At 34.4% G+C, this 15,442-nt stretch overlaps 2 protein-coding genes and 1 long non-coding RNA gene across 4 annotated transcripts; 1 reads left to right on the top strand and 2 right to left on the bottom strand.

Annotated features, from left to right (window-relative positions):
- Window positions 1–276: 276 nt before the first annotated feature.
- On the bottom strand, window positions 277–3,608 carry LOC130466116 (uncharacterized). Of its 2 annotated transcripts, XR_008926136.1 has the most exons (6): window positions 3,216–3,608; window positions 2,256–2,289; window positions 2,022–2,147; window positions 1,769–1,908; window positions 590–688; window positions 277–490 (listed from the first exon to the last, which is right to left on the bottom strand). It is a non-coding gene; the product is annotated as an uncharacterized lncRNA (long non-coding RNA). The 2 variants fall into 2 exon arrangements; XR_008926137.1 differs by lacking the exons at window positions 2,022–2,147; window positions 2,256–2,289; window positions 3,216–3,608 and having other exon boundaries at window positions 1,769–1,985.
- A 5,666-nt stretch (window positions 3,609–9,274) lies between these two features.
- Window positions 9,275–10,520, top strand: LOC110802185 (uncharacterized). The gene has a single exon (XM_022007619.2). The coding sequence runs from the start codon at window positions 9,712–9,714 to the stop codon at window positions 10,291–10,293; it is 582 nt and encodes a 193-aa protein (XP_021863311.1). The 5' UTR covers window positions 9,275–9,711; the 3' UTR covers window positions 10,294–10,520.
- A 757-nt stretch (window positions 10,521–11,277) lies between these two features.
- Window positions 11,278–15,442, bottom strand: LOC110802202 (systemin receptor SR160-like). Its single transcript, XM_022007638.2, has one exon. It carries the CDS (start codon window positions 15,230–15,232, stop codon window positions 11,630–11,632), a length of 3,603 nt encoding a protein of 1,200 aa, XP_021863330.1. The 5' UTR covers window positions 15,233–15,442; the 3' UTR covers window positions 11,278–11,629.

Here is a 15,442-nt window from a genome sequence, read left to right as displayed (position 1 = left end):
TTTGTGCGACGCAAATGACCCTTATTTGCGTCGCACATTAAGCAAATGTGCGTGGCAAATGACTTTTCAGGCACCATGTTGAAAAGTCATTTGCCACGCACATTAGCTAAATGTGCGACGCAAATGACTTTCGGGCGCCAAAAAAAAAGTCATTTGCCACGCACATTAGCTTAATGTGCGACGCAAATGACTTTCAGGCGCCAAAAAATTAAGTCATTTGCCTCGCACATTAAGCTAACGTGCGTGGCAAATGACTTATTTTTTTAAAAAAAAAAATTGTTTTTTAATATTTTAGTTGGAAATTCGTCATAGATCAACCAACATGTTACAACAAACATAAAATTATTACAAAAGGTACGTAGCTAGCTAGAGATCGAGTTCATATTACAAATTAAGCTAAAAATTCGACATTGTTCATGAAGTAATCTGCCCAAAAATCTTTCACCTCATTAATCTCCTCCGGTGAATAAGGCAATGTTCTTGAAAAATCCTAAAAGTGTAAATAATTCAATTTATCAACGTTCGATCAATATAATAGTTTTGTGTACTTCAATTTATTATATAAAGTACGTAGTTTATGAGAACATACCTGAGTAAGATCTTGACTATTACCATGATTCATTATTATGTCGTACATAAAACGCATGACGTAGTAGCCACAATCTAGTGATCCCGGTTGTTGAGCACACTAAATGCATTAAAATAAATAACACAAGTAAAATTTCTATCACATTGTATGTTATAATTTTGAAAAACTTGCTTCTTAGGTAAATAATAAACTAATTATACATGTGCTCGAATCCATGCATATTTACAACTTTCTAAGGCTCTTTACAATCTATTATTTCACATTTAAGGCTAATTGGGTCGTTCTAGGTCATTTTTAGGCAAAAATGAAGTTTTCAAACCCAAGAGGAATACATATGGTTGGCTTAAATAGTTGGCAGTCCGAACAAGGCGAACATAATACAGATAACAACAGTTATTAACTATAAATAAAATACATATAAAGATGCATTGTATACTAAAGTGGACTTATTAATTGATGAAAAATATTTATTAAAAATGGTGGTGGTTTTCCCAAGGACCTCATATATTGTAATATGACTCTCTCCATTAACATTAGCAGTCACTTTAGAAAGAATTCAGTTGTATATGATCAACGGTATTCCCAGGTTTTCGTTGACCCGCACCCAACAAGCAAAGGAAACAGAGGATGAGTAGTCTATCATTGTATCTCCATAAAAATACACTACTATACATCTACACTGTATGTAATTCATTTACAAACCCACTAACTAAAAGATTTTAAAAGGTGAGAAGCAGATTATAAAAGAATAATTTTGGTATGGTCTTGTTCCCGAATTATTAAAACTTGGAAGTAGTAATTAACAAAGTTGAGTTGTTACATGATTTCTGTGATTCAATGTCCGTTTTCTAGTAACATGGTCCACTTTGTCTTGTTTATTACATTCAAATAAAGTAAGGTGCATTGGTTTGAAGATATTACCAAGATCCTTTGATGCGAAATTTCAAAGCATACCAGCTTGCTAAACGGTTAGGACTCTTGTTCGTTACCATTTCTTCTTTTTCATGATCAGGAGAACTATTTTTTCACTAATAACATAATCAAGGTTGATAGTGATAGTTCTACCAGATACCATATTAAACATTCATCCATGAAAAAATTATACCAATAATTGAAAGTTTAAACAGAAAGAATTCTTGAGCAACATCAAGGCAGAAGTTCATTAAATAAGAGGATTACCACTTCTGGATGCCTGTTTCATTGAAGAGTTAGGAACTGCTAGCTTCTTTGGTGTACCAGCTCTACCTCTCTTATAGACTTGTGAGAATCATCTGCCTCTGGGGAACATTCACTAAAGTTACGAACGATCGGCTCCTTTCCTGCAAATTTTTGTACACAATCAGTTGAGATCTACCCTAGATTCATATTATGGGCCTTATGGCACTAGGTAATGCAAGTTATTATAGGAAGAATATAATGCCACATAGCTTACATTATATAGCATTGTCTTCATAAAATAGGTAAATTGTATTATCAGCTCAGAAATTAACCAATCATTGGTTCCACGAACTCTATTTGCTCCATACTCAATAACAGAATAAATAACCAGCTACAGCAGCTGTCATGTGTCGAGTACAAACTTAATTAACAAAGTAGCCAAGTTTACAGAAGGCACCAACAGCTAGTGTAATAATAAACTGTACAAAGCCGGAAAGCTTGCACTTACCCCCGTATGCTGCTTCGTTGCACATCTTAGACATCTGCAAAATGCAAATACTTACATAAGTTTGTTAACCATAAGAACATCTCTGGAACGCAAATGACGGTTGTCTAGAATCTCCACATAACATAATTGAATTAAAAGCATGTCAAATTTCTAATTAGGGTTCGATATTGAGATACTAGAATCTGTCAAATATCCCATCCACAAAAATAAAAACAACCCTGAAATATGGGTTTTACAGAATCCACCAATATGAGTAGAATTTAAAGCTTCTGCATCAAACTTCTCATGTAATTTCCTATATTCACAGCCATATAATTGCATAACCATTTCATTACCATAAAATTAAGCAATAATTTCAATTACCCTAAAAAAACAAGTGTCAATAATTCCACAATTAGATAACAACCAAATATTAAGTTTCTAAACACTCGAAATCAATCGCATAACACTTCAAATACTGACAAACTATAGCTAATAATCAGATTCTCGTACTAACTGGAAATTAAACTCAAATTAAGCATCTTAATACATAATCTACATAGAGTTCTACATTATTAACGAATATTGAAGTGAAATTTACTAGTTCCGAATTTCCCAAAATTCAATCAAACAACAAATTAAACCTAAAATTCCCAACCATGAACCCTAAATGTATACGAATCACCAAGTAAAGTGGATATAAATTTCCTCAATTACGCTACCAGCTTCTAAAAAAGACAATTTAAACCAGAACTTTCATCCAAAACCCTAATATTGAACGAATCTGTATTGTACCTGTTGCTATATAAAACCATACAATTTGATGCCAAAGAAATAAGATGCAGATTTGACGACTCACCGGAAAACAATCTTAAATCAATAGATAACAAAAAACTAAAACCCTAGGTTCACCAAAATCAACATAAGAAAGGGGCAAAACATGATAAACTTCGGAGCTAGGGTATGAGAGAGAGAAAGTACCGGAACGGCAAACCATTCATACTGCTTCGATATTTCGCCTTCATCGTCGCGCCGGAACCTAGCGTTTGTCCTCTTGTTATTTTCGCAGAGCTCTTTTCAAGGATTTTGGAATTTTCGGTCTTAATTATAGTGATTGGAATTTTTGAGGAGAGAGAATGTTGTAGGAGCCTTCAACTGGACGAGGAGGGTGGCGGAGAAAGAGAGGTTTTGACTGTTGAGGTTTCAAGCTTTGGAATGAAGGGGATGAGAGAGAAAGAGAGGTATGGAGGAAGGTAGGCGGAACATGTGTGAATGGAAAAAAAAGGTAAATCGAAAAAAGAATTTCAACGACTAACTCAGTGCGTCGCAGAATAATAAATCAGCGACGCAATTGACTGAATATATTTCTATCTGTCAACTGCGTCGCTGGTTTATTAATCTGCGACGCAAAATTAATTAATATTGCGTCGCAGTTTAATAAATCAACGACGCAATTGACTTACTTTAAAGATAATCAGTAATTTGCGTCGCTCAAAATTAAACTGCGACGCAAATGAACAAATTTCAGACTAAAATTCAACTATTGCGTCGCGTGTTTAAAAGTGTGACGCAAATACGGCGATGCAAATGAAGAGTTTTCCACTAATGGTAGCATCATGCCCTCACATACAGATCATAGGTCAAATTAGGGATATTCAATAATACTTTTTAAACAAAATTATAATAAAATGAAATCGCAAAGAGTTATGAAACGAATCAAAACAAAAAATGGGAAGAATTCTAAAAGATGGAAGATAAATAAAACTTATTGTTTGTATTCCCTTTAAATTCATGGGTCATCTTGTGTCACCCAATCAATTGTTTAGTACAAATCATACTTTTCTATGGAAAGTAATGAATAGTATTAAATTAAAATTGTTTGGTCCTTAAGGTTAAAAGGGGGGCCTTGGATGTTTATTACCCACCATGGTGGGCATTTTGATCATAATGTTTTTGGCTTTGTGGGGACACCTTTTTGCTACTTGTCGCCATAGGATTTAACTATACTTTGGTGGAAATTGATCATATCTTTCATTTTGGACCAAAGTTTCCTTAGATTTCATATCATAAAGAATTGTCCAATGATAACATGATACAAATTGATTGTTTTATGGATTTGGACATGTGTTTCATAGCTGAATGTGAAAAAGTAAGTTAACTTAATTTATACTATTATTAAAATTTAAGGTTCATATCGCTAATTTTATCTAAATTTATTTTATCTGATTTAGTCATAGTTATCTAAACTTAGTCTTGTGGTCTAATATAAAAGTAGAAAACTAGACAAATTATTCTAGTATAGTTAAACATGACAATTTGTACCTCGAATAACATTTGGGATGTCAAGGATATTATGCTAGAATAATAAATCACGTCACGATATTGGAAATATTGCTAGATTTTAAGATGTTGTTATTTGATGTGTCCTTTTTAATTTGCGCCAAAGTAAATTTAAAATGCGTTAACGACATCATGAATCATGAATTCATGATCATGCCTTACACGCTCTTTATATGGTGTTCATGTAACTACGATAAACGTGTTAGCAAAAAGTACTCCGTATTTTTATAGCCTTTTTTGCTATTTATTTTAAATCACACTGAACAATGATATACGTATTATTATATGCATGATCTTAAAATTCTTGCATAACGTTTCCCTCTAAAATAAAATAAAATAAAGGTGAAAAACTAAAATTAAACTCTAATCTTGTGTAATTGGAAGGTGGAGATAACACTTCTATTGAGCCCATCTTGTTTTTATTTTTTTAATAAATAAAAAAACAAAAAAGGAGTGATTATTTTTGTTATCCAACAATTGATAATTGATGACTTATTGAATTATAATTGGTTGGGAGACATAATAATATTTACACATATTTGATGTATTTTATTTTGGGCTTTGGCCCATAAAAGTGAGAAAGTTGATAGTACTATATATCCGTAGGTAGCAAACAGACTGACCCAATTATAATTGAAAGGAAAGGACAAGACATTCGTACAGCCTTGAAAATGGGCCACTACATGTAGTCCATGGGTGGCCCATATGCCATCGTAATTATTAAGCTTCTTTTTCAACCACCTCCAATCAAGCTTGTAGTTATGCCGTATGCCCTACATGTTTTGGAGGGAAACCTCAAAACAATTTAGGTTTTTGGAACCTATAACAATGGATCACCCACCTTGTAGTACAAGTGTACAACATAAACAATCCAAACTAAATTGTACCTTTCTTCAACTTTTTTAATTGAACTTGAGAGACGTTTGTGAGGTACGGTGTATAATTTTTATACATATCAACTAAAAAATGATGCAATTTGCATAAATTAGTACAATTTTGGATTAGAAGTTTTGTTTTGTAATCTACGTTGATGATTAATTTATTGATAAATGTATATTTAAAAAAAAAAAAATAATAATAAGAGAGGCATTTGTGAGGTATGGTAGGGGTGAGCAAAAAGTCAGGATACCCTGAATCGGAACAGAAACCTGTTAGGAACCTGCGGTTTCGGAACCGGAATCGAAACCTGTTGTGCAGGTTCCGGTTTCGGGTAACAAAATTGGGAACCTGTTACAACAGGTTCCTGTTCTCAATTTTTCGAAATGGGTACCCTGTTGGGTACCTTGTACACACCAATTCTAATATGAATTACCCAAAATAAGGGTTCGAGCCTTAAAAAATGCTTCATATGCCTAAAATATGAAACAATGCAAGCTAGTTTTTGGAAAATATAAATATAAAATTACAATTTATGCCCAAGCTATAAAACTATCGAAGCCTAAACCATAAAGTAGTTTTTTTTTCTCAATAAATTAGCAATAATTTATTTAAATTCTTAAAATGACAGGGTACCCTGAATCGAAACTTGTTGGAACAGGTTATGATTCCGATTCTCATTTTCAGGAACCTGTTGCAACAGGTTCCGGTTCCCATTTTCAGGAACCTGTTGCAACAGGTTCCGATTCCGGTTCTTGAAATTTTAACAGGGTACCCTATTGTGCTCACCTCTAAGGTACTGTGTGCAACTTTAGTATACATATAAACCAAAAAGGACGTGACTTATAAATTAGTACGGTTTTGGATTAGAAATTTTATTTTCCACATTGATGATTAATTATCTATTATTGTACCTTTATTTAACTTCTTTTCATGAAATCAGAGAGACGTTTGTGAGGTGTACAATTTTGTATACATACCAACCAAAAAAGACGTGACTTTTATAAATGAGTAGTACAATTTTGGATTATCAAAATTTGTTTTGTAGTCCACATTCATGATTAATATATTACTCTATACTAAAAGATACACCAGGAATAACACGTGTCATTTTCTGGTGAGCCCTTAATATTTTTTCCCTTTTCTTCCCTTTTTTTTCCGCTGAAAAAATTTCGTCATATTTTAAAGAATCTTTTAAAAAATCTGATTTTAATTGAAATTAATTTTCCTTAGTTTGTTTAAAAAATATTTTAACTAAAGAATCTTTTAAAATATTTGATTTTCTGATTTTTTTTTTTTTTTTTTTTTTTCTTATTCTTTCCTTCTATTTTATAATGGAAGTACATATGAAAAAATAAATTATAATTTCATGTATTACAACAAGGATAAAAAAAAATATTAATGTTGATTTGAAGAATATATATATATTAGGAAAGGAAAAAAATCACAATTTTTTTGATATACTGTTTCTATTATATACACAGTAAGCTATTACGGAAATTCTATAATATCAAAATAGCAAAATATTGTTTTGATTTCCATATAAAATTTTCAAAATTTTTATTATACTCTTCACCTACAATAATTAATAAATAAATAAATTACTCTGCATGTGTTATTATAAGACCATACCCAAACAAAAAAATTATTTATTAAATATTTTATTTAAAACAAGTGCTAAAGGTGGGTTCAACATAATTACTTATAAACCCGAAAGCCAACTATGTTTCCGGTTTAGAAAATAGGGTATTATAAATGATGTGGTTATCAAATCAATACCATATCCAAAAACTTTGATGGATCGAGGGTACGGGTTTGGTTACGATTACTGATATTATTCAATTTCAAAAGAGAATGATACCTAAAAATTCTTTTAAATAAATTATTTAGAACAGTAAAAGAAAATTAGTCTCATCCGTGCATTGCACGGGACGTGACCTAGTTTATCTATAATATTGTCACTTACTTGAATTGATGTTTAATTAATTAACTACTAAACTCTATTAAAAACATTATCATCAACAATATTTTTGTATTTTACATTAATCTAAATCAATTTCATGTATTTTTTGGACACGGGTGCATACCATACAGTCAGCATGGTGCACCCAAAGCACACAAGCGCGTATGTATAATACCATGAGTTCTGATGAAAAAATATGATATATTTTCTTTCATCTTTTTCATATTAAAACTACTATGTATGAATAAAATTAAAAGTAATAATTTTAATGTTTATGTTACATAAAGTCCTGTTATTTGGCTCTACTCTTGCCGACTGTTCTCCTCTCTTTTTTAGTCTTCTCGCTCTTCTTTCTTCAAAACCAATGATATTATAGGGGCCACCACCAACCATTTGTTTTTACTACGAGACTACGAGTAGTTTTGATTTCTTGTCTAAAATAAATACTTCATTCTCTCCCTATTGGAGAGTTTCTCTACCAAAGTCCTGGTTTATATCCTTGGTTTTATCTCTCTCCTTGTGAGATTTTTGAGCTACGTTTTTAATTTTGCAGGAAAAGTTGATTACTGATAAAGATTAGTGCGATGTTAAGACATATGTCAATTTTACGTCTACAATCAACTTGATCAGATTTAATTCAATATCAAAGCTACTCCAGTTTGAAAGAACATATCGTGGAAGGTTGTATCAAATACTGGTGTGCAAGAGCGTATTCATCATTGTCAGATCTCATCCACAATAATTATGATTTTGTATTAGAATTTTGTTTGATCCAAATAATGCACTTACTATTTTACCCTGATTTTGTGCCTTATTTTTTTTTTTCTTCTTATTCTTATCAATATTATGGAGACAATTATACACTTGGTCATCTATTACTATATACTAAAAGAGACACCAGGAATGACACATGTCACTTCCTGGTGCAATTTTTTCCCGCCAAAAGCCTATTTCCTAAAATATATCTAATTTACTTATTTATTTAGTTTTTAACAGTTTTTATAAATGATTTATGTATGGAAACAAAATATTGGCTTACTAAATAAGACAATAATAAATACCACATAATAACTTGCTTAACATTATATTGAAATATTACTGTCAAATCTGTATATCAATAATAAAAAATACATCTAGTCAATATTTTGATCAAATTAGCATATTATGCATATAAAATATGTAAAACGTAAAGTTTCATATCAGATGATTAAATATGAATATGTTCAAGATTTATTAATTATGCATTATGTTTAAGAGAAGAAATATTTTATAAAAAATATGGTCAAACAATAATTTTAAAATATCCGTGCATGCACGGGACATAATCTAGTATTGCTACTATTTATCTCCTTTTTTTCCCCTCTCTCTCTTTTGCCTTTTCTTCTTCCTTTTGCGGGCAACCAAATGACCCATTCCACCGAATTTCTTCCATTACTCTTTCTAACCTAGGTTTCCTCCGCCTTCTCGTCTCTTCTATCAATGTTGCTTGTGGAATGCTACAATATCAATGACACAAATATTGCAAACGTATGTATGATTTCTTATTATTAATTACATGCAAATCGAACTTTACAATTTAACGTAAATTTGTAAATGTCAGCCTTTAACGTATTTCTGCAAACTAAATTTGTATACCTTGGGAGATCGTACGCGTTAGCGCACGGTTCAACAACTAGTAATAGGAGGAAAACAAACTCAATTTGAAGTAGACGTTGATAACTTCTGGAGGACAAGTTTCTTGACAATTTTAGAGGACTCATTGTAAAGCCCAAAGCCCAATTAAATGGGCTAAATTTCATCCTTTGATAAGTAATGATAAATTGATAACCTTAATTGAGGTTCAATAGGGTTGATTTAGCTAAAAGCCCATGCAAACTTGTAATGCTCAACACACGTTTTTATGGCGCCTTGCCCGAGGAAGAAAACGTGCTTATCCAGTTAGTCCTCAAACTTCTAGTACGGGGGAAAGAGAAGACATCATTTGTTTTTCTCAATTATCCATCAATTTTAGTTATTGAATACGGAGTACGACCTTCGTGGGTTAAATCTCGGGTATGATCTAATCGACTCTACGTCATTGCTCTATTTCATACAAGTATGGAGTAGGTCCCAAAAATAAATAAATCAGGTAAATCATTTGTCTGATTCCTCAAACAATATACCCTGTAAAGAAAGCATCTTTTTCAGTTAATTCTTGATTATAATCTGTCTTCAAATTTTACCAATTTTAAAACATTCAATCAAGTCAAATTTTACTGTATTGAGGTTGAAGTGAATTTGATTTCCCTTTGAAGAACTATGATGATAGGCAAGATGTTCAATCAGTCAATTTTGATCATGTTAATGCTTGTATCAATATGCTGTATGATTGTGGTAATTATGTCAATGTATAAATTACCTGATTTACCAATTGGGCAGAATAATGATTCCTCAAAATTTGAGAAATTGGGAAAATTTGGGGAAATGATGATTGAAATGTTACCCAATGATCTTGCATTTACAGTGTTTGTGCCCTCTGAAAAGGCCTTTGAACATGATTTGGGATTGAAGGCAAACCAAAGTTTTTCCCCAAAAGAGTGGGATAATGCATATGCAACGGTTTCTCATGTACTAGGTTTTTCGGCCATTCCTCGAAAGATCTATGCAAACTCACTCCCTATTGAAAAGGGATTATCTTATGATTCAGTATCTGGATTTACATTGTATATTTCCAAGGATTTTGATGGGGTTTTGGTTGTTAATAGGGTTAGGGCAAAACAAGTTGATATTAACAGAGGTGAGCTGGTGCTGCATATAATGGATGGGGTTATAATGGATTCTGAATTTGAGCAGTCTGTTAAGCCTGATGAAGATGAAGATGAAATGGGAACCAAAGTTTAGTTTTGGTATGACTAATTTCCCAGTTCTGGTTTAATGGGTATCGAGAATTCGAGATTAATTTTCGAGGTTACATAACATTTTGAAGTTTACAGGACTTTTTTGTGTAGGCTTTCTTGTACAATTGTACTTTCATGTTAAAAATACAGTTTGGGGGAAGTGTAATTGCCTATAGAACGGTTGAATCTGGTGAAATTGATTATATTAGTTCAAAAGGGTTTTGCTTCACAATTTTACTAGTCTATACTCTTACCAATTGGCTTGGAGGGTTGAAGCTTATTTCCGAGAGTAGTTCAACCCTGTAGCGAAGATGAAGTCTTCCAATTGAAGCTCATACAAAACAATGCATAGGATAGTTTACTGATTTGTTGTTTCTGACAGTTTACGAGGCTGTAAATCTGTTGCAGTGTAATAAACAGATACAGAAAACTTGACTGAAACACAGTAATATAGAAGTTTAATCTTCAATACTATCTGGTTCAGTTGGTTTGAGCATGTCTCCTAATAGTTCTTAAGTAACCGCAGTTGCTTGATCCTGCAGAAGTCTGTGTTCCATCTAAAACGTTTTCTGAAGTGACAGTGTCAAACGAGAGGCTGCTTATTTCACAGTTGAATGTTGCACATTTCATATGAGCAGCCATCAGATTGTCTTTAGACGATCTCTTGGCTATACATATTTGCTTCTCTTTATGAATAATACAACCTGGTCTTTTTGTTGATTTCGAACTTTAACCAATAATTTATTTACACACATTAATTTACATTCTGAAAGTAATGATAAGATTCATTTCTTAATAGTACTTCCATAGAAGTAAACAGTTTATGATTTTCATCAAAATATGCTGTAAAGAAACACTGGACAGCTTGATGATATAGCAGTTAGCTCTACTTCTGGAGCGAGGCTCAGCACTCGGGCTTAGTATTGGAAACTATAGGAGGCTGTATTGGTGAATGTATGTGATGTAGCGCATTCATAAATAACGAGAATAGACGGTCAAAGATTAAGGATTGTACCTCATATTGGTGCAACAATAACGATTGTACCTCATACTGGTGCAACCCTCTCACAGAAAAAAAAAATACTAGCACCTCTAGTTCATTATGTACAAACTACAAACTGACCTCCGAAAAACGGAAAATATCAAGTAGAAAAGAAGAACTGAAAAAAAAAAAATATGGCCACCTACGTATAAAAATGAGAAATAAAAAGTTACCAACCATGATAAATACAGTTTATTATGTATAGGAAAAATTTTGTGGAGCTTCAACACTACCTTCATCTTCCTTGTTTTTCGGATCCTTGGGCGAGTTTGCAAAGAATATTTCAGGGGGAAAAATGCTAATGCTTGTCAATATCTTCAGGCACTTCTATTATGCTCATCTCTTGCACATCTACTGGGGTGTTGATACTTCCATTTCCGCCTGTAGCAGTAAAACTTACATCTTCTGCAGTATTGATGGATTTTGTGTCAGCAGCTTGTATTTGCTTGAACATCGTCATGACTTCGATCATGGTAGGCCGTTTTGATGGCTGATCATACAAGCAAGCACATGCAAGTTTCAGATGCTGCAACAGTTCTATTTCCAAATTTGGATCTTCCTTTAGCAGTTCAGGATCAAACACATCACTTATTCTCAATTTTGTATGCATCTTCACCCAACTCACAAGATTATTATTATCACCAAAATCTACTGAGTCTGTTGGTTGTCTCCCTGTTAGCAACTCAAGCAACACCACACCATAACTATACACATCTCCCTTGTTTGAACATCTAAAACTTTGGTAATACTCTGGTGGAACGTATCCCGGGGTACCAGCCAATGTACTTACACTCAAATGAGTATCCACTGCACTCATAAGTCTAGCCATCCCAAAATCAGACACCCTTGCTTCTAAGTTTTCATCAACCAAAACATTGCTAGATTTCATATCGCGGTGAATTATGTGTGGGATGCAATTATGATGAAGGAAAACTAACCCCCGAGCTGCACCAATCGCAATCTTTTTCCTCGCACTCCAATTTAGCTTTATCTTGGCCTTCTTTGGATCGTGCAGGACATCTGCGAGGGATCCATACTTCATGTATTCATAGACCAACAACCGTTCTTCCCTTACTTTGCAGTATCCTAAAAGAGGCACAAGGTTTCGGTGTTTGATCTTCCCAATGGTTTCCATTTCAGCAGTGAACTCTCTGTCTCCTTGTCCACACATATATACCAGTTTCTTGATAGCAACTACACTCCCATCCTTGAGCTGAGCTTTGTAGACATCCCCAAACCCACCTTTGCCTATCAAACTGTCATCATGGAACCCATTTGTGGCTGATAAAAGATCAGCAAAAGTCAGCTTTTGAAGAGGCTTCTCAAATGTTGCAAGGTTGATGCTCAATGCCTCACGATTACTGGTAAATTTCCAAGCAGAAGTTGTGTTATTCTCCATGTATATATCTTGCACAGTTTCCTTTTTTCTTCTCCTCCTCTTCAGCTGAATCCCCACTATGACCAACCAAAATATGCAGAATAGAGATGAGAACAGTCCCATTGCCACATTCCAAGCAATGGTAGTCTTCCTCCCATGTTTTCGATGAGGAGATGAGGTTCCACTCGAGCTTCTATTACAAGTTGGCAGGGGATACCCACAGAGGCCCGTGTTATTGGAGAATCTAGAAGGCGGGAAAGTTTCAAACTGCGCTGTTTCAGGAATCATACCAGAGAGATCATTGTATGATAAGTCCATATCCGTCAAGGAAGAAAGACTGCCTAAAGACGGTGGGATTGAGCCAGAAAGATGGTTGTGAGAGAGATCCATAACACCAATGTTTTTCATCTCTGCAAGATCTTCAGGGATTTGACCAGAGAGGTTATTATGACCCAAATTCAATATCCAGAGAAAGAACATTGTGCCAAGCTCTTTGGGGATACCACCTTGGAGATTGTTATAAGACAGGTCTAGGAAAATCATGGACCCATTGTAATTAAAATTTGGCTGAGTATGACCAAGGTAAATTTGCTGGAATTTGCACATGGTAGGGATTCTGTTAACAGCTTCGCGCCTTATTCCAGCAAACTCGAGCAAATTCCCAGTCCCATGGCACCCTTTTCCTCCATAGTTTCTCAAGTACCAATATTTCTTCTTAACATTAAGTCCAATTGTCCCTGACTGTTTGGGTAAGGCAGGAGGAATACTCCCACTCAACAAATTGCTGTTCAAATCCAACCATAACAAGCTCTTGCAATTCCCTAACTCAGGTGGGATTTCGCCATAGAATGAGTTGTTTGAAAGCTTGAGGATGGCTAGATTGTTCAAGTTACCAATCCAAGGTGGTATTGTTCCACTCAACTTGTTGCTTGACAATGAGATACAGTTCAAGTTAGCACAGTTCATCAGTCCAGAAGGGATGGTACCAGTCAACTCATTGAAGTCCAAAATCAGATTTTCGAGTGCTCGGTTGTATGTAAGCTCAGATGGGATATCACCATCAAGCTTGTTCATCCACATAATCAAGTCTTTAAGCTGGGTGAGAGAACCCAAGCTAGTTGGGATTCTCCCAGTGAGGAAATTGAAGCTAAGATCAAGTGAAACAAGCTGAGAGCAATTACCTATAGAAGGCGGTATAGGACCCATGAACAAGTTGTTTTGAAGGGAGAGTTCTTTCAAGTTGCTAGGTTTTCCTTGAGGATTTTGACAAATCCCAGATGGGAGTTTCCCAGAAATTTCATTAGAGCTCAAATCCAAGGATTCTAAGGCAGTAAGCATGGAGAAAGAATCAGGCAAAACACCCACAAAATGATTAAAAGCCAGCTTTAATTTCTTCAAATTTCCCATTTTAAGAAACATTCTAACAGGCAAATCCCCAGTGAAATTGTTGCTAGAAACATCAAAATTTTCTAACAAGGAGCAAGATTCGAACCCGGTAGGGATCATACCAGATAGATTGTTGAATGACAGATCCAACTCCACCAATGTTGAGCAAGCATCATCAGCAAAATTATGAGGGATCAAGCCTTGAAAATTGTTGCTGTCCAAGTAGAGAAACTCCATACTGTTCAAGGGCAATGAGGGAAATTCACCACTGAACTGATTATTAGACACATTCAAGAAACTCAAGCTGTTACACCCAAGTAGTGAATTCTCAATCTCTCCAACAAATTTGTTGGAAGATAAATCAAGATGCTTCAAATTAAGGCAATCTTCCCCAAGATTAGGCATTCGAGTTGAAAAGTTATTGAAGGAAAGATCAATATACTCCAAACTTGAACACAAAGAGAGAGAAAAACTCCCCTCAAGTTTGTTCTCCTTTATGATTAAGCGACTCAAATTCTCACAACCTTGAGATAACACCCATGGAAGAACTTGCTGTCCTGATAATTGATTCCCAGAAACATCCAATGTTTTCAGGGAAAGCCCAAAATGAGCACCCCTGAAATCTTTCGAAGAATCCAGTGCATTGTAGGAGATATTTAAACTCGAAAGCGAAGAACAGGTCGAAAACCGCGACAAATCGATAAAGGACCCAGAAATGGAGTTGTGGGAGAGGTCAATTTGTGTGAGAGAAGAAGAGCAGGAAGAGAAGGTTTGAAGTGACCCAGAAATGTTGGAGGATGAAAGAGAAAGAGAATTTAGGAGGTCAATAGAGAAAAGGTGGGTTGAAACAGAGGAAAAATCAGTTGAAACAGAGAGAAAGGTGAAATCTAAGGATGTAACCCTAGAATTGTTGCAAAAAACACCTGAAAACTTGCAAGGATCAGTAGACTTTTGCCAGTTTTTAAGGATTTCTCGGTTGAGGAGAGAAGATTTGAAGCTCAACAATTTCTGGGCATCTCTACGGTTTCCATTGGAGAGTAAAGAAGCAGATGAAACAGGGGAAATTAGTGATGGGTAGACAGAAAAAAGCAATAATACAGTGTAAAATTGGTTCATTTTATCTGAGAATTTATTCATTTGAGCTTGTTTTGGTAGTGGGTTTCAATGGGTTAAGGTTTAGGAGTACGCCATTATTGAGGAAGTTGAGAGCTTGAGTGAGCAATGAAGAAGAGGACAAAGAAGACAGGAGAGACAGAGGAGAGAGAAAATAGTGAGGTGTAAAAAACAACTGGAAATGGGTAATTTTGGAGGGAAAGTAATAAGGAGTAATTGTTGATGGGCTATTCT

Source organism: Spinacia oleracea, chromosome 1 (genome assembly GCF_020520425.1).
Source record: "Spinacia oleracea cultivar Varoflay chromosome 1, BTI_SOV_V1, whole genome shotgun sequence".
Classification (NCBI taxonomy): domain Eukaryota; kingdom Viridiplantae; phylum Streptophyta; class Magnoliopsida; order Caryophyllales; family Amaranthaceae; genus Spinacia; species Spinacia oleracea.
This window is presented reverse-complemented; position numbering and strand designations above follow the sequence as displayed.